Below are 27,583 nucleotides of genomic sequence, written 5' to 3' on the forward strand. Positions count from 1 at the left end.
AGGCTACCGTAAATCTTACTCCTTTGACCCATATATATACTACAGCTGAAAACTACAAAAGCATTTCTATACTAGCGGAAAAAAGAAACTGTGCATGCCTAAAAAGTGTTATAAAAATAAATGTGTATGACGTAGAACAACAAGGTTTTCAGGGACAATTTATTTGTTATTTATTAACAGTTGCATTTCATTTTCCATGTTATGGAATCAATAAGTTCCGCTCAGGAGTGACGTAAACACACCAGGGGTCAATACTGAGTTCACAAATTTAATACCTCGTATGTCCACCGTTTGCCTGAATGCAAGCCTGGCAACGTCGACGCATGGAGTCTATCAAATGGTTCAAGAATGCTTGTGGGATGGCATTCCAGATCTGTACCAACGCTGCAGCCAAATCAGCCAACGTCACCGGTTGATTAGGTAATGCACGTAATCTGCGCTTCATTTCATCCCAGACGTGTTCAATGGGCGACAGATCGGGGGATACATCAGGCCAGGGCAACACGTCAACGTTCTGCTGGGCCAGAAAGTCCATAGCGACACGAACTGTGTGTGGCCTGGAGTTGCCCTGCTGTAGCGCAATGTGACGTTGCTGCCCTTGCACGAATGGAACGACATGGGTCCGGAGGATCTCGTCACGGTAACGTAGCGCGTTCAAATTCCCGTTAACAACCACCAGAGGCGTTCTCCCGTTGGCTGTGATGCCGCCCCAAATCATAACGCTGCCTCCGCCGAAAGAACGTCGTTGTACCACACATGCGTCACGGAAACGTTCTCCAACGCGACGATACACTCTGGAACGGCCGTCATTACTATCCATGTGGACTCGCGACTCGTCCGTAAACAAAATGCCTGCCCAATGCCGTCAAGTAACTCGCAGATACCCTCTGCACCAGTCCAAACGTGCTACACGATGACGTGGCGGAAGAACTGTGCGGATTGCAGGACGTCGCAGACGGATAGCTCGTTCACGCAATCGGTTCCGTACAGTTCTACTAGGGCTTATTGGTATGTCCGTGCATTCAAACTTGCCGTTTGGAAGCGATTTCTCAAATGGACAAGCCGAATATGGTTGTCCTGTTGACGTGACGTCACACGTGGACGTCCCACACGAGGTCGATCGCCGACGTGGCCAAACTGTTGATGTCGTCTACACAAATCCCGGATTGTGTTTCGATGGACATGAAAACGTGTAGAGACAACAGCTTGGCCCATACCAGCTTGAAGCATACCAATAATCCGGAGGTGGTCATTTTCATTGAGCCTCAGCATAGCATTAATCACAAATTAAAACGTTATAATGCTGTTTTTACTGTTTACTGGTCTCAACAGAGTGACCCAACAGTTGAAAAAAAAACTTTCATTGTCGAATTGGATGGCTGGACGAGAAAAACGTGCAAACTGGTCAACGCCTATAGAGAGCAAACTGCCAGGGAAAAGCTTTCAATGACACACGGATAGTGTGTATGTGTCATACTCGGTTATGTGTGTGAATTTTTATGTATATACAGTTGGTAATATATGTTCTATATCAATTCTCCGCATGCACAGTTTCTTTTTTCCGCTTGTATATTTTACAAGCATGATTAGCTTAAAGACAGCCGATATCGCAGTAAAATGGAAATTTAATTCGACCGATGTAAATGCAGGGCCTACATTGTCTGTCTGTTCCGAGGGATCACACGATACCAGCAAATTCAACAAACTAGACCAAAGATACAACGTTCTGTGTCAAACTCATATAAACACTCATATCTGTCATAGATTAAAAACAGTGAAGATATTTCAGTTGGTCAAGGTTTATTTAAAAAAAAGATTCAATACGGGTTATTTAAGAAATATCTATTTCATAATTTAAGTAAACATAATATAGTTAAACATACAAATGGAGCAAGTATGCCATTAAACCAAAAGGAAACATTGACAACGTGATGGAAACATTGGCAACATGAAGGTAACGATGACAACATGAAGGCAACTTTCTCCGGGTTCTTAAATATTATTTTAAACAATGTACAACTTTAAACTAAATACGATATGGCATGGTGTTTCAGGACTCTACCTACTGTACATTACTGAAATAAAGCCTCGTTATAGGTACATCATTACCGACATTATTTCTGTTACGAATAACGAGTTTGATTGATATTTTGCTTTGTCTATCTCTACATATAAAACACATAGCTGTAATGCACAAGTGTCTTAATACAACCTTAATGAAAACACGTGCCCTTTAGGAGCAGCTGGTCTGGCCGTGATATTTTATGAGTTCATTGAACATTTCCTTTTGATTTTTGGTCTCCATGGTTCCTATTGTTTTGAGATCTACCAGATATGCTATCTCTGCTGCCTTTGATTCATTTTCGAATTCAATATATCTTCAAAAAAGTTCACACAATACTCTCCCGATCAAAGAGTGTCGCACTTTCGTCCTCGTCGTCCTCGTCAGTATCGTCTCGGATGATTTCGTCCATCTGCAGTTGGTTATACATGTACCTACAGGAAATATATACGAAAGTCAATACACGATGACACAGTTAATAGACGTAATAACCTTTCCACTTGTGACTGATCCCATAAAATAATCACAAGAATTACGAAGCAATGTAACATCTGTTTAAGACAATATTATGACAATGGAGAAAGCTAAACAGAGAAACATGTGCATCACCATAAAAGTATTTAGTCCAGGACTTGTCAGTCACACTAAAGGTAAACAAACATCGACATCACCATATAAATATTTAGTCCAGGACCTGTCGGTCACACTAAAGGTAAAGAAACATTGACATCACGATATAACTATTTAGTACAGGACTTGTCGGTCATACTAAAGGTAAAAAAACATAGACATCACCATAGAACCATTTAGTCCAGGTCGTATCATTCATACTAAAGGTAAAAAAACATAGACATCACCATATAAATATATATTGTCCAGGACTAGTCAGTCACACTAAAGGTATACAAACATTGACATCAACATATAACTATTTAGTACAGGACTTGTCGGTCATACTAAAGGTAAACTAACATAGACATCACCATAGAACCATTTAGTCCAGCACTTGTCAGTCACACTGAAGGTAAACAAACCTTGACACCAGCATATAACTATATAGTCCCAGGACGTGTCAGTAAAGCAAAAGGTAAGCAAACATTGACATCACCATAAAAGTATTTAGTCCAGGACGTGTCAGTCATACTAAATGTAAACAAACATAGACGTCACCATATAACCATTTATTCCAGGACTTGTCAGGCATACGAAAGGTAAACAAACATCGACATCACCATATAAATATTTAGTCCAGGACTTCTCAGTCATACTAAAGGTAAAAAAACATAGACATCACCATATATCCATGTAGACCAGGACGTGTCAGTAAAGCAAAAGGTAAGCAAACATTGACATCACAATATAACTATTTAGTACAGGACTTGTCGGTCATACTAAAGGTAAAAAAACATAGACATCACCATAGAACCATTTAGTCCAGGTCCTGTCGGTCACACTAAAGCTACACAAACATTGACATCACCCTATAACTATTTAGTCAAGAACCTGTCGGTCACACTAAAGCTACACAAACATTGACATCAACATATAACTATTTAGTACAGGACTTGTCGGTCATACTAAAGGTAAAAAAACATAGACATCACCATAGAACCATTTAGTCCAGGACTTCTCAGTCATACTAAAGGTAAAAAAACATAGACATCACCATAGAACCATTTAGTCCAGAACTTGTCAGTCATACTAAAGGTAAACAAACATTGACATCACCATATAACTATTTAGTCCAGGACTTGTCGGTCATACTAAAGGTAAACAAACATTGACATCACCATTTAACCATTTAGTCCAGGACTTGTCAGTCACACTGAAGGTAAACAAACATTGACACCAGCATATAACTATATAGTCCAGGTCGTGTCAGTCATACTAAAGGTAAACAAACATAGACATCACCATATAACCATTTAGTCTAGGACTTGTCAGTCACACTGAAGGTAAACAAACAGTGACATCACCATAACGTTAGTTGTCAAGTAGTGAGGAATCATATGTCATACTCGACTTGTCAGTCATACTAAAGGTAAACAAACATTGACATCACCATTTAACCATTTAGTCCAGGACTTGTCAGTCATACTAAAAGTTAACAATCATTGACATCACCATATAACTATTTAGTCTAGGACTTGTCAATCACTATAAAGGTACACAAAGTAAACATTGACATCACCATATAACTATTTAATCCAGGTCGTGTCAGTCATACTAAAGGTAAACAAACATTGACATCACCACATAACCATTTAGTCCAGGACTTGTCAGTCACACTGAAGGTAAACAAACATTGACATCACCATAACGTTAGTTGTCAAGTAGTGAGGAATCATATGTCATACTGAAGTATTCATAAGACACTGTGTCAATGAAACAGTCAACATCGTTACTATAATAGATTATATATTATTTCAGGTAAACAAAGCGAGAATGAATTCAAGGTTCAACGATACCGATTCCTGTTTGCAGATAAAATATGTTTAATGTTAAAACTAGTACAACGAACCCTGCTCAGACTGGTGACTTTGTTGTGCGCACAGTAAAATCACGTTAGTTCGGACATTTAAATCAATCTAATTGCAACCACATTAAAATTTTCTCTGATAATCTGTATACCAAATACACAGTTCCGAAGTGAATCATTTGTGGTATATTTTGACTCGTATACTATTACTATCCAATGAAATTTCATTTATCCTATAAGACATGAGCTTTCCCGATTGACGAGGTTTCGATTTCACGTGATTAGTTCAGATTGTCGAGGTTCCAATTTAACAAGAGTGATCCGGGTTGTCGAGGTACCGATTTAGCAAGAATTGTCCAGATTATCGAGGTTCCGATTTAGCAAGAATTGTTCAGATTGTCGAGGTTCCGATTTAGCATAAGTTGTCCGGATCGTCCAGGTTCCGATCTAGCATGAGTTGTCCGGATCGTCGATGTACCGATTTAGCATGAGTTGTCCGGATTTTAGAGGTTTCGGTTCAGCATGAGTTGTCCGGATTGTCAATGTCCAGGCTAACTAGGTTACACTTTATTTACTAAATAAACGGCTCAGATTTATAAAAAGTTGGTGAATCTGACATACTTTCGAGTTGACAGACTTTCTCTTTGACTATCAATTACAATGCTTGTACAAAAATGTCGTGTTATTTCCAGGTCTAAACTTAAAAACATTGGTACGTTACTTACACAAGCACACACTATTATCAAACATGCTGCTACCGTACGTGCAACCTCGACATCAAAATGCAGATACTAAACTACATACGCCATTTTAAAATGTTTCTTACCCGTTTCTTAAGTAGTCTACGTGCAGGTTTTCAAGTCAATTTTCTCGGCTTCCATGCAATGAGTCGGGATATAAACAAAATGGCGTCCATTAACGAGTCTCCATTACTTTTTATATGTAATCACGCAAATCCTCTTGGTTACTTATAGGATGTCGTTTTCACATATGACATTGTGACCTTGAATGTAAGTCGAGTAATTCATTAATTTGAACAAAGTTGATAGCTTTGCAGCTGACCAACTTAAACGAAATATAAGTTCATCCTCGATATTGTGTGAAAATCAGTCTGAACACAATCCGCTTTATTTCCTCACAATCATACTCGTTTGTAACTTACATTTAATAACGAAAACTACTTTTGTTCGGAAGTACCCTACTCAATTTCTACCATACGCGTTAAATAACAAAACGATTTACTCGCATACATGTAGATCTGAGAAATGAAGGTATGTTGTATCTATAACAAAGAATATATCATTATGATAAGCGCATGAATTTACTCTATTTTAATCAAAACAAAACAAAATTCATATTATTTAAAGCAGGGGGGGGGGGAGAATAAAATTAACAATTATTTCTAATGTGTTGCCTCTATTCCTGATAGATCACACAATAGGCATTGCTATACAAGGAGGTGTGAACCTTTACCTGTTGCCTCTATTCCTGATAGATCACACAATAGGCATTGCTATACAAGGAGGTGTGAACCTTTACCTGTTGCCTCTATTCCTGATATATCACACAATAGGCATTGCTATACAAGGAGGTGTGAACCTTTACCTGTGCTCGTCTCTGTTATAACCTAATGTTTAACTGAGAAAGTTAATGGATCAGTTTTGTCTTTTGCTGATATGATAGGCAAAACCATAAACTTGACAACACAAATATGGTAATATTTATTTCATTTTAATCAACAGTTCCTACAAATATAAATCGTATTCCGAGTAATAATTGACAAGCAGTCATTCTACAGTATATTTACCCTCCGTGTATTATTCTAGTTCGAATTAACATTGTAACATTAAACATATAATGATAAAAAGTAAGGAAACAAATATATCCATACCAGTGGATTTTATTCGACATTTCTAGTAACTGAATATAATCCTAGTTATGAAAAAGAGGAATGTATCAAGAGATCCCAGAGGGATATTGGCGCCCACCATTGTACCATCTTCATTAGTTCTACGCCAGTTGATCTTTTCTCTTCTTTTCTCTTAATTGATTGACTGAGTCATGAACACAGTAAATGCACCTAGAGGTAACATCAATCTCAAAACTATACCTTTACAATGAAGGACCAAAGAAAACCTACGGAACAAATTTGGGAAACATCCATCCAGTACTTTCTGAGAAATAATAATAACAAACCTAACCTGTCAAAATCCTAGATGGCCATTTTGTTTATCTGATCAGTTTTTCAAAAGTTGACATGCCCAACATGGAGAGCTTACACTTTGAATATGAAAATTATCCCTCTGCTACTTCCTGCGAAATAGCGATAACAAACATTCACTGTCAAAATCCAAGAAGGCTGTCTGTGGGCCATTTTGTTTATCAGGACCATGGACCACGGACGACAGGCGATTTGAATAGCCTACCATCTGATGATGGAAGGCTTTAAATAGATCTCGACATATTAAACAACAGGCCCAGAAGCCTTAACGGTAATAGCTCACCTTGTATTTCATTTTCAATTTAAAACTTGCTGAGTACCATACAGGTTTATCTAAAGTGTACAAGAAGTACGAATTGCAAAAACAAATACATGAAATTATATTTCCCCAATTGGGCCCTCAAGGGGGTCACACCCTCAATCTATGAAAAATTTAGTCATTTTGCCGAAAGATGATCTATAATAAATTTGGTTATAATCCCTCTTTTTACATAGAAAGGTAAAGTTTTTAAAAGGTTTCTCTCTATTTCCCCTATGGGGCCCATTCCCTCTGGATCCAACCCAGGGGGGAGCACATACTCTGTATAAAATTTACAAATTGAATCCTCTAATCCCTTCAATGGTAAAAAGGAGAAAGATTTATAATTTGTTCCTCTCTTTCCCCTAATGGGCCTCAGATGCACCCTTCTGCCGAAAAGGGAGGCCACAGCCTCAGTTTATACATATTGTTTCTTTTTATCCTAAGCATACTTCAGAGACCATATTTGGTTTAAATCCCTTCATTTGTACAGAAGGGCAAAAAGTTTGCTCTATTTCCCCTATTGGGCCCCGCCCTTCTGCCTCCAGCGGGGCCACACCCTCCGTTTATACAAACTTCAGGCTCCTTTGTTCAAAGGTGCTTTAGAACGAATTTGGTCGAAATCTTTCTATTGGTAATGGAAGATTTTAAAGATTTACCTATTTTCTCCCTATTTGGTCCGGCCCCTCTGCCCCCAGGGGAGCCACATCTTCATTTTATACAAAATTAAATTCCTTTTGCCGAAAATTGATCTAGAGCAAGTTTGGTAAAAATCCCTTCATCAGTTCAAAAGGAGAAGGATCTTTAATTGTTTCCTCTATTTCCCCTAATGGACACCATCCTTCTGCACCAAAAAAGTGGCCCACACACCTGAAACAAAACTGATTCTTTTTTCCCTATGTATGCTTCATGTCACATTTCTTTTAAGTCCCTTCATTAGCACAGAAGGAGAAAATTATTCCTATATTTACCCTATTGGGCCCCGCCCCTCTGCCCCAAGGGGGACCATAACCTCCGTTTATACAAAACGGAGAACCCTTTGGCCAATGATGCTCCAGACCAAATTTGGTTAAAATCCCTTCATCAGTATAAAAGGAAAAGGATCTTTAATTGTTTCCTCTATTTCCCCTAATGGGCCCCACCCTTCTGCACCAAAAAAGGGGGCACACACACCTTAATTTATACAAAATTGATTTCTCTTCTCTTCAGACTCGCTTCTGTTTGATTGAGTCATGTACACAGGTAATATTGAGGTAATGTTTGATCTTAACTTCATACTGTTGTGTATAAAAGACAACCTTCAGGGTGAGTTTGTCCTTTTACATATTTTCTAGTGTATTGCGCTGAATGTGAAAGAAGTAGATGCAACCATAGCAATAGGAGAAAAATCGTTTAAGTATTTCCTGTGGCCATGTTATCTTTATGATCACTCTCAAATAAAACATGCACAGCTAAGGACCATTTTAAATTTGAGAATGTTCCCTCCAACCGCTTCTGAGAAATAGCGATAACAACAATTGTTTAAGGACGAACGGACCATGGACCACGGACGAATGGTGATTTGAATAGCCCACTATCATATGATGGTGGGCTAAAAAATTGTTTAGTTACAAAATTCCATGCATTAGATATGCTAACAAAAAGCATGCAGCAGGCATACATAAACAGAATCACTAAGATAACATTGGGGATTTAAAATAATTAATTTCTGAAATGCATCATCACACACAGATGACTTGGTTTAACTCTGGGTATAGTTACCACAACAGCATGTCACCATTACAGATTACATTGATTGTCTTTTGTTGTCTCCCACAAAATATCAAGCTATACACTAGGAGTACACATCCAGGACACTCGCTCAGTGCTGTTGTTTTGAGATGCTGTAAAATGGATTATGTACCTCTTGACATAGGTAAAATGCTATATCAAAGCACTTAAAATTTGCATGTCAAAAATAGTGAAGGCAAAATAGTGAAGGAAAATAGTTAATGTTAATTTAATACTTCTATCTTTTCATACATCACACTTTTTGATTGAAGTGGAGAAGGCAGTGTCTGTTATACGCATTGAGACACAAAACACACGACTATTTCTATTTTATACCTAATGGATTTCTTACAAAAATTTCAAAGAAAATACAATAAAGACCTGAGAGAATGGCACACACTTACCACAGATCGATCTCTGTGGGTATTCCGGGAATACCAAGTACGTTCAGCTCCGCGTCAATAGAAATACGTACCAGTGATGGACATTTGCTCATTTTCGCGAGTGATTTAATTTTCTGATTTTCTTGATACTTCAATTAAAGGACGCCGCGAATATTTCCAATTTTTCTGAGACAAAATCCATTTAGTTTACTCCCTGGATGAAGATTATCTCGAGCCATTTTTTGTTCAAATATCTATGCATGAAACAGACCAATAAACTGACCACACGATAAAAAGGGAAAGCGGCATAAATAAAATCAATTAATTAATGTAAAAAATATATTTTACTGGAAACTCTTGAAGTAAAAACCTCACAAAACATATGAAAGACACTGACGACAGATTCGTTCAGTTATACACCCACGACAACTAACAACGACACAGATTAAAAGATGAGGAATCTGCGTGATAAATATATAAATATATAATATATGTATTGAAATATATTCTCCAAAACAGAACAAAACGAAACTCAGGAAATCAAAATCCATGCCCAGTAAAAAGAAATAACGAAAGTACAGTCAAACCTGTATTAAGTGGCCACCAAAGGGACCGGCAGAAATTGGCCGCTTAAGGCATGTGGCTGCTAAAACCAGGCTCAACCGAAAATCACAACCAAGTTTTCATACATCCACGGGTTATAATGACATTTTCCCGGCAATATAGGCTGAATGTTATTTGGAACTTTTACCCCTTCATCAACAGGGGTATGATTTCATACTTGAATGTAAATGCATAATCAATAAAATACAAAGGCATTTTGGTGATAAATTTCTTGAAATGATGGATTTATTTTTGTTTGGCTATACACACGTGTTCCACATACGTGTTGCGCTAGCAGACAACCACCAGTATTGAAATTACATGTAGATCTACTTTTAATTAAAATCTGCATTACGATGTATTCTGAGCTATGTGGTTGAAATAATTTTCTAATGAAATGATATATCAGTATTTATTTAATTCATCACTTATAAATAAATCACTCAATAAATCTAGAACTTCGCAGGAATCTTTGAGCTTTCAACTTAGCGTAACGGTTTATTCACAGCACCCATGCGCCGTAAGGAAAGGTTAACACTAATGTCCTGATCTCGCACAGCTATTAAAAACTAAATAAATATATTATAGAACTAAAACACGACATATCAATGAACAAAAAATCTGATTCAGTGAAATTAATCCTTTTGACATGATGTATGCTTCGTTGATATAGAAATAGTGACTGTCAGACCGGAAGCAGATCTGATGTTATGATCACATAACATATTGGGCCTGAGTAGCTTTCGATACAGTTTGTACAGATACCACAAAAGTCATACTTGTTTTAAAAATCACAAGCTGATTGAGAACACAAGGTGGTATTGATTGTTTTGTTTGTAAAACATTATTGATGGGTCGGTAGGACCAGCCACAATTTGCAAGCTGAAAATCGCTGTGTAAACAACTTGTCAATTCAACGTGTCAAACCTTATATTACCAGTGGTTTTTAATTACACATTGTAATTAGCTTTGCTATTTTGAGATGTGTTCTTGTTAATATATTGTGATCTTTTTGATGTTAATATCTAGACAAAATGACCGCTGAATAAAGGTGGAGATAACGTCTGGGGCCAGAGTTTTGTGACCGCTGGCCTCATTAGACAGGTGGCTGCTTATTTCAGGTTTATCATATATTTTTTTCTATCGGCCTGACCACATAAGAGAGGTGGCTGCTTTTTTCAGGTGACCGCTCAAGCAGTTTTGACTGTTTCTGTAGTTAAAAAATCAACGGAATGTATATATTAAATACAAATGTATAGAGTTCTGATTATATCAAAGAAAAAACATTAAAAAAACTTGATATACATATGGATAAGCTTTTAACAATTTAGAAAACAACAAAAACAAAATCATACTTTGTATGAGTAATTGACAATAGAATATTATTGCTTACAAAACAAACAATCATTAACGGTGGTCAAATGAGTTCTCCTTATAGCCCCACGGCTGGCATCAATGAAGACAATATTTCCAAAAAATCAATTAAACAATAACATTTATATAGTGTAGTATTTTTTGGAGCAAAAATCAATAAAAAAAATGTTTTGAAAATTCAGATAATTATAATTATTTCTCTAAGAGGTTGGTTCAAGAAAATAAGAATTTGAAATACAAACAACTTTCTCATAATAATTTACATTCCTCCCAAGCTGGAATATTAATTCTTAATTCAGAAATACAGATACACATCACTAAGGTGTTATTAAAAGCTATATAATGGCTGGGAAAAGTTTACTATTTAGTCTAGATTATTAAATGAAACAATTTCTATGTATATGCCACGAAAATTGGCTTGACACTATATCCAATCATGTCTATGACAGCGCTATCAGGGAAAGGCTTAATATAGTCATTATATATCACATCAACACACCTACTATGTAAATTGTACATTGGAAAATAAATAGATTTATTCAATATTTGCACCTGAGATCAAAATGCAACATCCTGATTTGGTATGAACAAATACAATGTATGTTTCAAGAAGCAAAAGTCGTTTAATAAATATATTCATATATTAAACGAGCATCAATTGCAAGTGATACAGGTACCAGTACCGCCACAATAAAACAGGTACCAGTACCGTCACAAAAAAAACAATGTGTTTGATTGACAAACTTGAATATTTAGAATATCAACAAGTGTAACATATTTCATTCATATAACATGCACCTATGAAACTAATAATCTGATTAAATTGGAAATGTATTGATAAATATAATCTTTACATTTAAATATTAATATTATGATTTGATAACAAATATACTTTTATGTTTAATTTCCATTGTATTGCAAATCCCTTTCAGGTTCTCTACTTCCTCACTGTTCTTTGCCAAATACAGCTGATTGATTACAAAATCATGTCCAGTATGCTACACAACATTAAGAGACTATCCTGAATCTTGTTTAGTGTACAGGATTATGGGGTAAGGAATAAATGTAAGTTGGTCGTGAGTAAAACAACCAAAGATACGTAACTATATAGAATAACATATCAAAAATATACAAAATAGGTACGAAACACAGTTAATAAAAACTTACCAACGGAGGATCTAGTAAGAAAACGGTAGGGAAAGAAGTTCCCGAAATCTTGTCTTATATTCCAGACAGTAAGTAGGGTTAGAGTTACTCGAAATCTTGTCGTATATACCAGACAGTAGGGTTGAAATTACCCGAAATCTTGCTACATATTCCTGACAGTAGATAAGTATCGAAAATTGTATCCAGAAATGTTCCACAAAGAAGGTAATACTCAACATCCTGAATATCAGACAAGAGACCCTAGGGACTTTAGTTGCTCACCTCGCGGACTATTTAAGAAATCAAATTGAAATCTATGCCTTTTAGTTTTGTAAGAGATGTCATTTTGTTAAATCTTCTGATTTCGATCCAAACTTTCAGCCACCTTAGGGGTCAGTGGATAGGAATGCTACCACAACCATTTGGTTGAAATCTGCCTACTAATTATGAAGTTAAACTCATTAAGAACACATGTTTCCTATATGAAGTTGTTTACCTCGCCTTGCAACTAACATTAGAGTCAGACCCTACATTAAGTACACCCAGTAGTTCAAAGTAAATGATATTTAGACACACTAGCCAATTTAACCCCTCTTATTCCTTCTATTACCCCACCTATTAGGCGGGTCAGCCGCTATATTTGTTAAAATATTTATCACTAATTTATAAACATGCAGATGATACTTCTATAATTTGGTTGAGATATGCCTGTTAGTTTTCGGAGGGAAGTAAGTAAAAGTAAATCAGCCATTTTGACTACTTTGTCCCCACCTCTTAGTGCATATGAGGGTCAAACATGTATATATTTGTATAACTTTTGATCCAATAAGCTAACGTGCGAACACTAAGCTTTGGTTGAACTTTGTCCTGTACTTTCATAGGAGTTGTCATTTTAAGCAAATCAACTCATCTGATCCCTTTTGAACCCGCCCCGCAGTCCCTGAAGGGTCACCTCTTTGTACCTTAAGATACACATTGCCAAAGGATGCAAGCAGCAAAGTTTGGTTGAATTCTGTTGACGGATGAAAAGAACAAATAAATGACGGATGGACGACAGGTGATGCACCACCACATTAGATCTGCCTGGAACTTCGTACCACGTGAGCTAATGATAGGTAAGTAGGAAGAGGAGCTCCACATGAATATTTAGACTGGAAAAATCAATGGAAAACATCACCAGTTTTGCCTTTTCCAAGCATTTGTGACGCCGTAATGGTCTTCGTAACATGACAATGGGTAATGTAACCCACATAACACCAGGTAACACACTGAAGTGTGTGTATTGGTGTTATATCACAACCTATCTGAGTATATAATAGAATCCACACATACTAAACTTCAATTTTTTAGTGTGGCAAAATTTAAATCGTTCTTTGGATAACTTTCCGTTTACCTGTACATATCAATTTAATATCTGTAAATTTAGATAAACGTTGCCATCCTCTTTGGCTATTATTCGTTTCAAAATATAACTAGATCAACACAATTTGATACATTATTCAACAGATGACTTTTGTTGCCAGATATTTTTAAACTAATTTATCTCTTAAAACACACTTTTCACCTTCTTATGTATTCAAGGACATTTGATATAGTGTCCTATATCACTAGAATACGCCATTTCAAGGTGCTTTTCAATACACTGATATACAATTGTTAAGCACTCATGACGTCACCGGTGACAGGTGTTGCCTTATCAGACACTTACTATTTTCTGCATATGATTCTACATTGACACACGCCTGCATGTACCTACGTCCGACTGTGCATGTCCTGGATGAGTGTTGGTGTACTGTTTTGTGGAGAGACTGCCCCTCCAATAACATTTTTTTCCGTAATACAGCTTCACTTGCACGCTACAGCACAGACACTGTAGCAACCACAGACAATGTAGCAACCACAGATATTGTAGCAACCACAGACACTGTAGCAACCACAGACACTGTAGCAACCACGTACACTGTAGCAACCAGACACTGTAGCACCCACAGACACTGTAGCACCCAGACACTGTAGCAACCAGACACTGTAGCAACCACAGACAATGAAGCAACCAGACACTGTAGCAACCACAGACAATGTAGCAACCACAGACACTGTAGCAACCACTGACACTGTAGCAACCACATACACTGTAGCAACCACAGACATTTTAGCAAACACAGACACTGTAGCAACCAGACACTGTAGTAACCAGACACTGTAGCAACCACACACTGCAGCAACCACAGACACTATAGCAACCACAGATAATGTAGCAACCACAGACACTAACAACCACAGACACTGTAGCAACCAGACACTAGCAACCAATCCAGACCAATCCATACTCCACCTGGGATATGGAAGTTGTACGGAAGGGAGAAAACCTATACTCTACATCAAATGCTATGAAAACTTTAGGGATTAAACACCTGGCATCTATCTGTATGGGGATTAAACACCCGGCCTCTATCTGTATGGGGATCAAACACCCGGCCTCTATCTGTTTGGGGATTAAACACTCGGCCTCTATCTGTGTAGGGATTAAACACCCTATATATGTGTGGGAATTAAACACCCTTTATCTGTATGGGGATTAAACACCCGGCCTCTATCTGTGTGGGGATTGAACACCCGGCCTCTATCTGTGTGGGGATTAAACACCCTATATATGTGTGGGAATTAAACACCCTTTATCTGTATGGGGATTAAACACCCGGCCTCTATCTGTATGGAAGGTCAAATCTGATGGATGCAAAATACACAGGACTTCCTCAGCACAAGGAAATAGTAAATCACTAACAAATAAATCTTTAAAGCACACATGATGCGCATCATTGGTGTCTGCAGAAACAACCAATGGTGTTGTCATTGTAGATGAGAACAGACAGATTAAAGGAACGAACTGACAGGAAGAAAACAGCAGATCAAATTCAATGCAATGTATTTTTTTTGAAGAATTTTAAAGTATTTTAACTGAATTTTAACTAATATTGAAAGTAATTTCTACTTTTTGATTTTCCGTTCATTTTTTTCTTCCCTGTATTGAAAACTTTATTCTCGCAATTTCCAACACTTTTCAATGAAGTTTCTTTTCTTGAACAAAATGGCAATAAAGGTAATTATATGAGATTCTGTGTGAAGCAAGAACTGTGTTTTCAAACATGTCACTGAATGATCAATCTGCAGGGAGAACCAGGCAGGGTAATTCACTTCTCTAGGGTTCGGGTGTGTATCTGTAGGATGAGGGGTTTGTCAGGGATTGACATAAGATGATGACAATTGATAGATGATCGGAGATAATGATATGGACTGAATCAGGGTTAACTACTGGTGTTCGGGTGTTAGTAGAGCTTGAATATGAACATTCTTTAACATCATCACCGACCCTTATCACAGTACTGCAACATCCAATACATATCAATAAAACATTTCATACTAGTAGGTACGCTACAGGTTTATTAATAAAAATAATACTAATAATAATTTGAGGTTTTTATATACTGGTTTATCACAACCTAGTTCTTAGGTCGTCTCAAAGCAATTCACAAATTATTATTCGTGGTTATAGGGCCTTTGCAACCAGCGAATATCTTTCTCAACTCCCTGGGGAGCATACAGGCGGTGCTGCCATATCGGCGCCTACAGCTAGCATTCAACAATTCTAGCACTGCCCAACCACATACTCATTTACAGCTGAGTAGACTGGAACAACCAGAGTAAAGTATCTTGTTCAAGGATACTACACAGTGCCGTGACGTGACTCAAACTTGCAACCCTTTCGTCACGAGCCTGGCGTCCTACCAGTAGACTACCGTGCCACCATATTCTGTGAGACAGGCATTATAAGGGGGTCTGGCAATATATTAAAGGGATAAAGTAAAATGGATTTTCGATGGAAAACAGCAAGGGACTAAAAAATGTTCACATCAGAAAAACTGTGAGGTTTAATGGAATCTTACCTGCCCATAAATCTGTAAAAAGAATACCCTCCGATTTAAGATCTTTGATATAATATCCAACAGGATGATACTTTATGAAAGATATTCCTTAGGTTAATATCATTACCAAATTTAGCATTTAACACATGCGTAGTACAATATGCAAACATATCATTTCATGTAATATTATATTTTATTTAAACTGATGTTAAACATATTTGGCAAATAATAGGATCAGGCTACCATTCATTTTACACAAACTGCATACGACTTACACATTTAACACATACCAAATAACTACAGATATCAGTTGCAAATTTAAGTGTGCAAAGTATAAATAAACCTCAAAAGTATTTGAACTAACTTATACTCCAATCCACTATAGTCAAAACTAGTGTTAAAACACCTTCTAACTTGTGTCCCTATAGTCCAGTGATGATAAGTTGAATGCTGCTCCTAAACAAACAAGTCCATGCAAGCAATAACTTAAACCCTTTCACCCCTATGTAACTTTAGTAGACTCTATCATGCATTGATCTGGATGAGTCCATTTTTGTCTACAGTGGTGAAAGGGTTAAATAAACTTTAGTAACAAAAAAGCTCAAATGACTCACACAGATCATTTTATCTTTGGCCCACACCTTTTATAATTTTGATATTTTGTTTCTTGCAAAAGTTTAATAGTTAACCTGCCAGGAATATGTAACAAACCTAACTTGAAACCTCACAATGTTGTCTGCTTAGAAAACAGCAAAAACCTCCCATCTCACACAGACAGTGTGTCTGTAAACGTCATTGAAACAACAGGCACAGGAAACCTTTGTTGCTCATGTGTTTTTTGGGTATGATCTAAACTAGACAAAGGAGTTTAAGATAAGACCATGTGGGGCATGGTGATGGTGGCCATCTCAGATTTCTTATTGATCAAAGAACGTCTCACCTAACCAAACTTTGGGGGGGATAGGGGGGATGAATAGGGGCCTTCGATATCATTAGATATTACAAAATTTATCAGACTCTCAATCAAACTTAGATCTTCAGAACCAATTCTGTAACGGACATATGGTTCTTAGAGTGTCTGCCACTCCTAGCAAAAATAAATCTATTTCACATTGCAAAATAATAAAAAATAAAAATACAAAATTGTGAGTTACCCATTGGATACAAGTATTTTGAAGGTTCTTGTTTTAATATAGTGTTTAAGGAATGTTTCGCCCATATAAATCTAACACAAATATCATAAACACATAGCTTTTCCATAATGGAATCTGCAATATACACAAATGTAACAAACAAAACAAATACAAAGTACAGTTCAGCAAGACAAAACATAGAATGCCAAGAGGCACTCCGTGACACTCTGTGTCAATACAGTGACACATCCACTCACAAAGTGAATGTTTAAAGTTGCCGTAGTACAAAACTAACTACAGGAGAAAGGTAGCACACATTTTTACAATAAAAAGTATAAAGATTCATGTCCTGCATCTTTTCTAAAAAAGAAACAAAAACTTAAATTATGCTATATAAACAATTTGAATGCCCTTATAGGGATTGGTAATAGGGTGAGTATCTGTTTGGTTATAAAGATGATATACCTGAGAGTGTGTGTTATTTATACTCACTGATAAATATCAGTGATAGGAAATTTCATTTCATCTTCCACAAACAATGAATTCATAAAATGCCACTGTTAACACTGAAAAAGCACTCTCTTAATTGCAAATCAAAGTATTTATAAAAATACAAACTATATGCGTAGTTCATGAAATACAGTATGAGATTGTACTTTTTTAAATACATGCCATTGACCGTCAATAATGACTTTGATGTTTTGTTCCAGACACCTTAGACTATTTTGGGACACACCTCTGATTGGTCTGTGGTATCCTCAAGGTTTCTGTGTGTACAGTAGTACAGGCTGGGACAACAACAGGAAGGCACGGATGTACAGGACAGACAAGGGTTTAGAGACAATCACACGTCACCAGCATTCGTATGCTGGAGCATGCAGATATAGTTAAAACTGCTTCCCTAATGTCATCGGCATTAGATGGTTCTGGAAGACTTCAAGCTTACAGCATTTCACTAAACTAAGTTTAGCAGTTCATTCTCATTAGTTGTTAGTCAGTAATCTACTTCGTTCATTCCTCTCCACGTCATACCCTTTGTTTGTTGTGGCAGGCAGAGCACGTATACAGCCAGAGTACTTCTCCACAATACAATATACCAACATTGAACTTCCCTGTTAAATACATAAAAACAAGATTTTTCAGTTATCTAATTGCTATTACTATCTAATCTAAATTAATAATTCTTCAACTGTTGTACTTTAATTTAACCAACTTTCGTTTCCAAAACATGTATGATGTACTTTAAAAGACTTCTGTGAGAAGACATAGTCTTACTATAAGGTATTCCAAGAAAAGTAAATAAGTCCTTCATAAATAATCCGTAACTAAATACCAATGGTCACCTAGTATATATATTACCAGCTGTCTCAGACTTGATGGCTGACCAGTGCTCCGAGTTGAACCCACATACCAGCACAACAGGTTTAAGCCAATCAAAACCTGTATACTATCAGACCACATGCTCAAGACCTAAGAGCTGGGGTTCAACAGGTAACCAGATATATAGCACAGCCTCAATCACCTGTCCTGATCTCCAATCTAGTAACACATATTACTTACAGCTAAAACAAACAATCCACAACAGATGGTCACTCCCCATGGGAAGCCAAGGTGATCCACTGATATTCCACCCCCTGTTGGTCCAAGGAACGCTCTGGAAATACACATGGAAATACAAAATTTCACTAAGCTTATAAGTTATGAGATTTCTAAAATGTACTCTAAGTTATTAAGAAAACATTACTCCAAAGGGACTGTATGCCTGTCACTTGATCCTGCTAGAGATCATGTTGATTTTTCAGATTAGGTTCAAAATCAAACATGGGTAATGGATACTATAGCTAGGTATAAAAAGCTCTCAAATTTAAGCTGTCTTTTTTTGTGCAGATGACACTGTCGACATTGACACATTTGCTTCCCAAACTTCACAAATATTACAAAAGAATATATTTTATGTACGGTTATATCTATACACTGGAACTTACCCTAGTGAGAAACAGGAGTTAAATAGTCCTGACACCATTCCAAAGGTTACAAAATCTTCTTCAAATCCTATTTGGCTGAAAAAGAAGGATGTAACATTCATTCACTACCCTTAAATTGATAGAAGCGTTCACCCCTCAGGGCTGAGATAGGGAAATCTGAAGCTTTCACCCCCTGGGGCTGAAATAGGGAAATCTTAAGCTTTCACCCCCTTGGGACTGAGATAGGGAAATCTGAAGCTGTCACCCCCTTGGGACTGAGATAGGGAAATCTGAAGCTGTCACCCCCTTGGGACTGAGATAGGGAAATCTGAAGCTGTCACACCCTCGGGGCTGAAATAGGGAAATCTGAAGCTGCCACCCCTCAGGGCTGAGATAGGGAAATCTGAAGCTGTCACCCCTCAGGGCTGAGATAGGGAAATCTGAAGCTTTCACCCCCTGGGGACTGAGATAGGGAAATCTGAAGCTGTCACCCCCTTGGGACTGAGATAGGGAAATCTGAAGCTGTCACACCCTCGGGGCTGAAATAGGGAAATCTGAAGCTGCCACCCCTCAGGGCTGAGATAGGGAAATCTGAAGCTGTCACAACCTCGGGGCTGAAATAGGGAAATCTGAAGCTTTGACCCCCTGGGGCTGAAATAGGAAAATCTGAAACTTTTACCCTTTTGGGACTGAGATAGGGAAATCTGAAGCTGTCACCCCCTTGGAACTGAGATAGGGAAGTCTGAAGCTTTCGACTCTTAGAGGCTGAGATGGGGAAATCTGAAGCTTTCACCCCTTTGGAGCTTTGAGATGAGGAAATCTGAAGCTTTCACCCCTTTGAGCTGAGATATGGTATCTCAACCCAAGGGGATATCTTAAGTTGTCAAACACGAGGCTTTGCAACTTAAGAATCTTCCCCTTTGGGTTGAGATTTTTCTATCTCACTCAATGGTGTAAATGACTGTTTTTCTCAAACCCTGTTGACCCTGTCATATACATATCAAAAGTTGAAGTTTCAGGCTCAATCCATTGTGGACTGACAACATCTTACTGTTGACATGCTGTCATATGATTGTTTTGACTTGGGTCTCCCCAGTCTCAACCCTAAGGTGAGACAAGGATTTCTCTTACCCTGGACAGGTGTATCCTTACTTTTACCGGTGTGGGATTTCCTTGTCTCGCCCTAGGGTTGAGACAAGCTACACGTGCTCTTTGCACATTCTCCACAATAAACCCGATGTCACTGATGTGACCCGGAAGAAGAATTACTTTTATATGGTCACACACATACACAAGTTCGTCTGCTAATCTTGTCATGTTTACATTTGACATCAAAGAAGATTGGATTGATTTAAAATGTTTAAAATATGATTCGTGAGCCATCCGACGCATACATATAATATCAATACGCTATCCACGTGTTCCTGTTTACAAACAATATGCTTCATCTTACACTTGGACAGGAACAACAGGGTAAGAGAAAAATAATCATTCACCCCTTCGGGAATGAGATAGGGAGATCTCAACCCTCGGGGGGGGGGAAGATTCTTAAGTTGTTAAACACTCGGCAAATCCTCATGTTTGGCAAATCAAGAATCTTCCCCCCTCGGGTTGAGATCCCCCTATCTCACCCCCAAGGTGATGAAAGATTTTATTAATCTCACGCCGGGAACATCTGCCCAGAGTAATAGACAAGGATATCTAACACCGGGAACATCTGCTCAGGGCAATAGACAAAGATATATAACACCGGGAACATCTGCTCAGGGCAATAGACAAAGATATCTCACACCGGGAAGATCTGCCCAGGGTAATAGACAGGGATATTTCACACCGGGAACATCCGCCCAGGGTAATAGACAGGGATATTTCACACCGGGAACCTCTGCCCAGGGTAATAGACAATGATATCTAACACCATGAACATCTGCCCAGGGCAAGATACAAAGATATCTCACACAGGGAACATCTGCCCAGGGTCAGAGACAATGATATCTCCCACCGGGAACATCTGCCCAGGGCAAGAGACAATGATATCTTACCCTGGGCAGATGTTTCCGGTGTGAGATATCCTTGTCTCTTGCCATGGGCAGATGTTCCTGGTGTGAGATATCCTTGGCTATTACCCTGGGCAGAGGTTCCCGGTGTGAAATATCCCTGTCTATTACCCTGGGCGGATGTTCCCGGTGTGAAATATCCTTGTCTATTTCCCTGGGCAGATGTACCCTGTGTGAGATATCATTGTCTGTTACCCTGGGCAGATGTCCCCGATGTTAGATATCATTGTCTGTTACCCTGGGCAGATGTCCCCGATGTTAGATATCATTGTCTATTACCATGGGCAGATGTTTCCGGTGTGAGATATCCTTGGCTATTACCCTGGGCAGATCTTCCCGGTGGGGGATATCTTTGTCTATTACCCTGGGACGATGTTCCCGGTGTGAGATATCTTTGTATCTTGCCCTGGGCAGATGTTCATGGTGTTAGATATCATTGTCTGTTACCCTGGGCAGATGTACCCTGTGTGAGATATCATTGTATCTTACCCTGGGCAGATGCTCCCGCTGTGAGATATCCTTGTCTATTTCCCTGGGCAGATGTTTCCGGGGTGAGATATCCTTGTCTCACCCTAGGGTTGAGACTGGGCGGATGTTCCCGATGTGAGATATCCTTGTCTATTACTCTGGGCAGATGTTCCCGCTGTGAGACAAGGATATCTCACACCAGGAACATCTGCCCATGGTAAGAGACAATGATATCTAACATCGGGAACATCTGCCCAGGGTAATAGACAAGGATATTTCACACCGGGAACCTCTGCCCAGGGTAATAGACAAGGATATCTCACAGCGGGAACATCTGCCCAGGGAAAGAGACAATGATATCAAACACCGGGAACATCTGCCCAGGGTAAGAGACAATGATATCTCACACCAGGAACATCTGCCCATGGTAAGAGACAAGGATATCTCACATCGGGAACATCTGCCCAGGGTAATAGACAATGATATCTAACATCGGGAACATCTGCCCAGGGTAAGAGACAATGATATCTAACACTGGGAACATCTGCCCAGGGTAAGAGACAAGGATATCTCACACCAGGAACATCTGCCCAGGGTAATAGACAAGGATATTTCACACCGGGAACCTCTGCCCAGGGTAATAGACAATGATATCTCACACCAGGAACATCTGCCCATGGGAAGAGACAAGGATATCTCACACCGGGAACATCTGCCCATGGTAAGAGACAAGGATATCTAACACCGGGAACATCTGCCCATGGTAAGAGACAAGGATATCTCACACCGGGAACATCTGCCCATGGTAAGAGACAATGATATCTCACACTGGGAACATCTGCCCAGGGTAAGAGACAAGGATATCTCACACCGGGAACATCTGCCCAGTCTCAACCTTAGGGTGAGACAAGGATATCTCACACCGGGAAAACAGTAAATGCATCTGCCCAGGGTAAGTGAATACCAAATCTGTGTGCACTTCAACTACATAAAACATATTTGTCAAGTTCATCTAGTTTGCACAAAGAAGCCGAGTTTTTCGCTCTCAAGTGTTTATTTTGAAATCATCACAATTCCCTAGATACCTCATCACATGGAACAGTTTAATCTTTTAATCTATGGCATTTGTTTTTTATTTCTTTATTATATTACTTAATTACTTTTACAATAACTATGAAACAAGTTATATCAACTTATAGTATGTCAAATCTATATATATAGAAAAGGAGTGTACTGCTATATTAGTAATGTATCATACCTCCTTACAGATCAAGTTTTCATGGACCTTCCTTAACCCTTTCACCCCTAGTTAACTTGAGTAGACTCTACCATGCATTCATCTGGGTGAGTCCATGATGGTCTACTGTGGTGAAAGAGTTAATCTAACCACTTTTAAGCTACAGTACATTGAATTAAACTGCAAATATAAACAATAAACTGTTCAAAATATACACCATCAACTTGTCAACAAGTAGGCTATACTTACAGGGCACCATCTAGTAATGTTCTAAAAGTAGGAATCAAAGCACAGCCCAGGAAAACTCCAAGAAAGGCACAGCCAAGGATCTGTGTCCACAACGCGCTATAATGTTGAATATATTTATACAGTTAAAAGAGGTAAGAAAATATTCACAAGAACCAATGTCCAAAAAGTTCATGTACTAGTACTCTCTCAGTTTAGCAGGATACCTTATGGTGTACAGAGCCCTCAGAAATATCAGAATGAAAGTTAACGGAAGAGTAGCAACTACTGAAGAATATACTTCAGTGATCGAGTCAGAATTCAACAGGTGCTACTCATTTCTACTTTCATTCAATATTTTAACAATTGGTTCTTTGAGAATCTTTCTGCAACCATTGCATTTTTTTATTACAACAGGATGGAGAAATGAAGCTGCAGTGATAAAACAAGAAGTTATTATCCAGAAATTGTATGTGAATGACCATAATCATTAATCAATATAAAAAAAACAATAACCTTGTATATCAATGATGACGCTTACATAAATAAAACACCAATACAGTTACACGTAGCCATGACAGACAACACATATTCAGAACTTCAAGGCCCTTCTTGCTTTTCTGTAACTACATCAGATGCTGTCTGTTAAGCAGACCAAACCTAGGGAATTAAACACATGCTATATATTATAGGTATTGCTGACAAGTTAACAATAATACTTACAATGGAAAAAACGGGACGAGAGGGGATGGGCCTAGCATTAAGAAAGCTATGGACATGGCAAAATTTCCAATAATTATCAGTGTCTTTGGTATTTTCTGCAAAAGGTGGAAAAAAGTATAATAACAAGTTATGATAATTAATGATGAACATATGCTTGTATAAAAATATCCTGCCTATAGTATACAGCACACAAATATTTTACTAAAACAGTTCACAAGCATGATCATTGTCACTACAAAATCTGTCCAGTGTGACCTTTGTCACTAAAAAATCTGTCTGGTGTGACCTTTGTCACTAAAAAATCTGCCAGGTGTGACCTTTGTCACTAAAAAATCTGTCAGGTGTGACCTTTGTCACTACAAAATCTGTCTGGTGTGACCTTTGTCACTACAAAATCTGTCCGGTGTGACCTTTGTCACTACAAAATCTGTCAGGTGTGACTTTTCTCACTACAAAATCTGTCCAGTGTGACCTTTGTCACTACAAAATCTGTCAGGTGTGACCTTTTTCACTACAAAATCTGTCCTGTTTGAACTTTGTCAATAAAAGGTCTGTCACATGTGACCTTTGTGACTGACTACAAAATCTGTCCGGTGAGACCTTTGTCACTGCAGGTCTTTCAGGTGTGACCTTTGACCTTACCCTATGACCACTATATAATGAGGTGAGGAAGTTGATGTTACCGTACAATTGTGTTAATAGACAGATCTTTTGCAGTAGCTTTTTAACTTCAAAAGTGGTCAAGCATGATTGCTGACCCCTTAACCTTTACTGATGACCAAAACAATCTAATGAGATGTAAACGTTAATGTTACCATACCATGGTGTAAATATAAATAATATGTGTTCATGTGTTCAAGAGATATCTCATACAGAAGCTGTTTGTTATAGAAGATGGATGTATGAACACAATGATGACTAGATACCCCACCTTACCCCTAACAACATGTAAGTAGAAAGTGTAAGTTTTACTTACTTTAGTGTCTCCTATCCAGCCTACCAGTGGTGCTGTCAGAGCGTACAGCCCTGGGCCTATTAGGAACATTAGACCAATCTGTATCACAGTCAGGTTCAGCTAAACATAAAAGTAATCAATTGCTTAGTAATCAACCAAATCGCTTCAATCTTATTTCTTCTAATGTTTTAATAGTATTTTTTTTCATTTTTTTTTTTAGACCTATGTCATACCAATATTAATGCTGACTTTTCAGTTTTATTATGAATGAAACATCAATAATTCTTCATTTCGAAAGCTAAGTTCTAATGATAAGTTAATTATATTTTGTTAAGCAATTAATTTCCAACCTAAAATAGGAAACATCTGAATAATAAAACATGTGTGTTATTTTCGCCTTTGTAATCTGAAAAAGAGGGTGACCATGACGGTGAACAAGAGGGTGAACAAGAGGGTGACCATGAGGATAAACAAGAGGGTGAACATGAGGATAAACAAGAGGGTGACCATGCCGGTGAACAAGAGGGTGAACAAGAGGGTGACCATGACGGTGAACAAGAGGGTGACCATGACGGTGACCATGAGGATAAACAAGAGGGTGACCATGAGGTTGACAATGAGGGTGAACAAGAGGATGATGGTGAGGGTAAACAGGGGAGGGGGGTGAGCATGAGTGTGGCCAAGAGGGTGACAAGGAGAGTGAACAAGAGGATGACCATGAGGGTGGCCAAGAGGGTGGCCAAGAGGGTGAACATGAGGGTGAGAAAGACGGTGACCATGAGGGTGAACAAGAGGATGACCATGAGGGTGACCATGAGGTTTAACAGGAGAGTGACCATTTGGGTCAACAAGAGGATGACCATGAGAGTGAGCAAGAGGGTGACCATGAGGGTGACCATGAGGATGAACAAGATGATGACCATGTCGGTGATCAAGAGGGTGAGCAAGAGGGTGACCATGAGGGTGAACAACAGGATGACCATGACGGTGATCAAGAGGGTGAGCAAGAGGGTGATCAAGAGGGTGAACAAGGGGGTGAGCAAGAGGGTGACCATGACGGTGAACAACAGGATGACCATGACGGTGAACAAGAGGGTGAGCATGAGGATAAACAAGGGGGTGACCACAAGGGTGGCCAAGAGGGTGACCATGAGGGTGACCATGAGGGTGAACAAGGGGTTGACCACAAGGGTGACCAAGAGGATGACCATGAGGATGTCTATGAGGTTGAACTAGAGGGTGACCATGAGGTTGGACAAGAGGGTGACCATGAGGATGTCCATGAGGTTAAACTAGAGGGTGACCAGTAGGGTAAACAAGAGGGTGACAATAAGGATGACCACGAGGGTGACCATGAGGTTGAACAAGAGGATGACCATGAAGGTGACCAAGAGGGTGACCATGAAGATAAACAAGGGGGTGACCACAAGGGTGGCCAAGAGGATGACCATGAGGTTGAACTAGAGGGTGACCAGTAGGGTAAACAAGAGGGTGACAATAAGGATGACCAAGAGGGTGACCATGAGGTTGAACAAGAAGCTGAGCATGAGGGTGACCAAGAGGGTTACCGTGAGGGTGACCATGAGGGTGACCAAGAGGGTAACCATGAGGGTGAACAAGAGGGTGACCATGAAGGTGAACAAGAGGGTGACCATGAAGATAAACAAGGGGGTGACCACAAGGGTGGCCAAGAGGGTGACCAAGAGGATGACCATGAGGTTGAGCAAGAGGATGACCATGAGGTTGAACAAGAGGATGACCATGAAGGTGACCAAGAGGGTGACCATGAGGGTGAACAAGAGGTTGAAAAACAAAAGGGTGACCATGGGGGTGAACAAAAGGGTGAGAGTAACATTAAAGTCATCGATAGTGTCATGAAGTTTTTAAATAATGGTAGGGTGAATTCTACATCAGGTAAGTTTCTCTTAAAATGTTTGAGGGCAAACATTTGGCAGGGTAAATATTACACCATTTTATGTAACCATACCTCTTTGAGATGATTAGCAAAGGTAGGGTCGAAGAATCCCAGAGTGTAAGCACCACAAACAATACACACGGCCGTTATAACACACAATGGGCTCTTCAAAAGTGTCAACATGGACCTTTTGTTCTCATTTCCAGAATCTGAAAAGGTACATAAAAAATCTGTAATATTACATTATACAGAAAGAAAACTAATATTCACCTGAATAAAACACATGAAGCCAATAACATGTCATTTATTCATTACTATTTAAATAACTGAAACTTCAACATTTTTGCAAATTTCCAACAAGGTGTTTCTATACAACAGAATCATTCAACGCGCTTCATATTTTCATATTTTTAGGCCACAATTAAATATCACCAATAATACAATCTGTATCACAAATTTGTGAAATTTTTCAACTCACCATTAATTTTTGGCATGGTGAAGGAGCAAATGATTGCACACGTAATGAGAATGGATCCCATGACAAAGAAAGGAACTCCATACCCGCCTACCTGTAATGTAAAACAAACTAGTAAAGGAAACCATATACATGGAGGTACTTGGTGGTGAGCTGAGGGGGGACTATACAT

General features: G+C 38.6%; 1 protein-coding gene across 1 annotated transcript; it reads right to left on the reverse strand.

Moving 5' to 3' along the window:
* Positions 1-1,508: 1,508 nt before the first annotated feature.
* LOC110441225 (MFS-type transporter SLC18B1-like) lies at positions 1,509-27,501 on the reverse strand. Its single transcript, XM_021484331.1, has 9 exons — positions 27,415-27,501; positions 27,009-27,145; positions 25,043-25,141; positions 24,067-24,161; positions 23,368-23,463; positions 19,378-19,452; positions 18,953-19,046; positions 18,425-18,504; positions 1,509-2,496 (listed from the first exon to the last, which is right to left on the reverse strand). Exons 1-9 carry the CDS (start codon positions 27,473-27,475, stop codon positions 2,391-2,393), a joined length of 843 nt encoding a protein of 280 aa, XP_021340006.1. The 5' UTR covers positions 27,476-27,501; the 3' UTR covers positions 1,509-2,390.
* Positions 27,502-27,583: the final 82 nt, after the last annotated feature.

This window comes from Mizuhopecten yessoensis, unplaced genomic scaffold (assembly GCF_002113885.1).
Source record: "Mizuhopecten yessoensis strain PY_sf001 unplaced genomic scaffold, ASM211388v2 scaffold715743, whole genome shotgun sequence".
Taxonomy (NCBI): Eukaryota; Metazoa; Mollusca; class Bivalvia; order Pectinida; family Pectinidae; genus Mizuhopecten; species Mizuhopecten yessoensis.

Coding starts and splice junctions, on each gene's coding strand:
- LOC110441225 (XM_021484331.1), bottom strand. CDS start 27,475: ATGGGATCCATTCTCATTACGTGTGCAATCATTTGCTCCTTCACCATG. Junction 23,464..24,066: donor CTCGTCCCGTTTTTTCCATT/GTAAGTATTATT, acceptor TCAACATTATAG/CGCGTTGTGGACACAGATCC. Junction 19,453..23,367: donor ACATTACTAGATGGTGCCCT/GTAAGTATAGCC, acceptor CTTCTTTTTCAG/CCAAATAGGATTTGAAGAAG.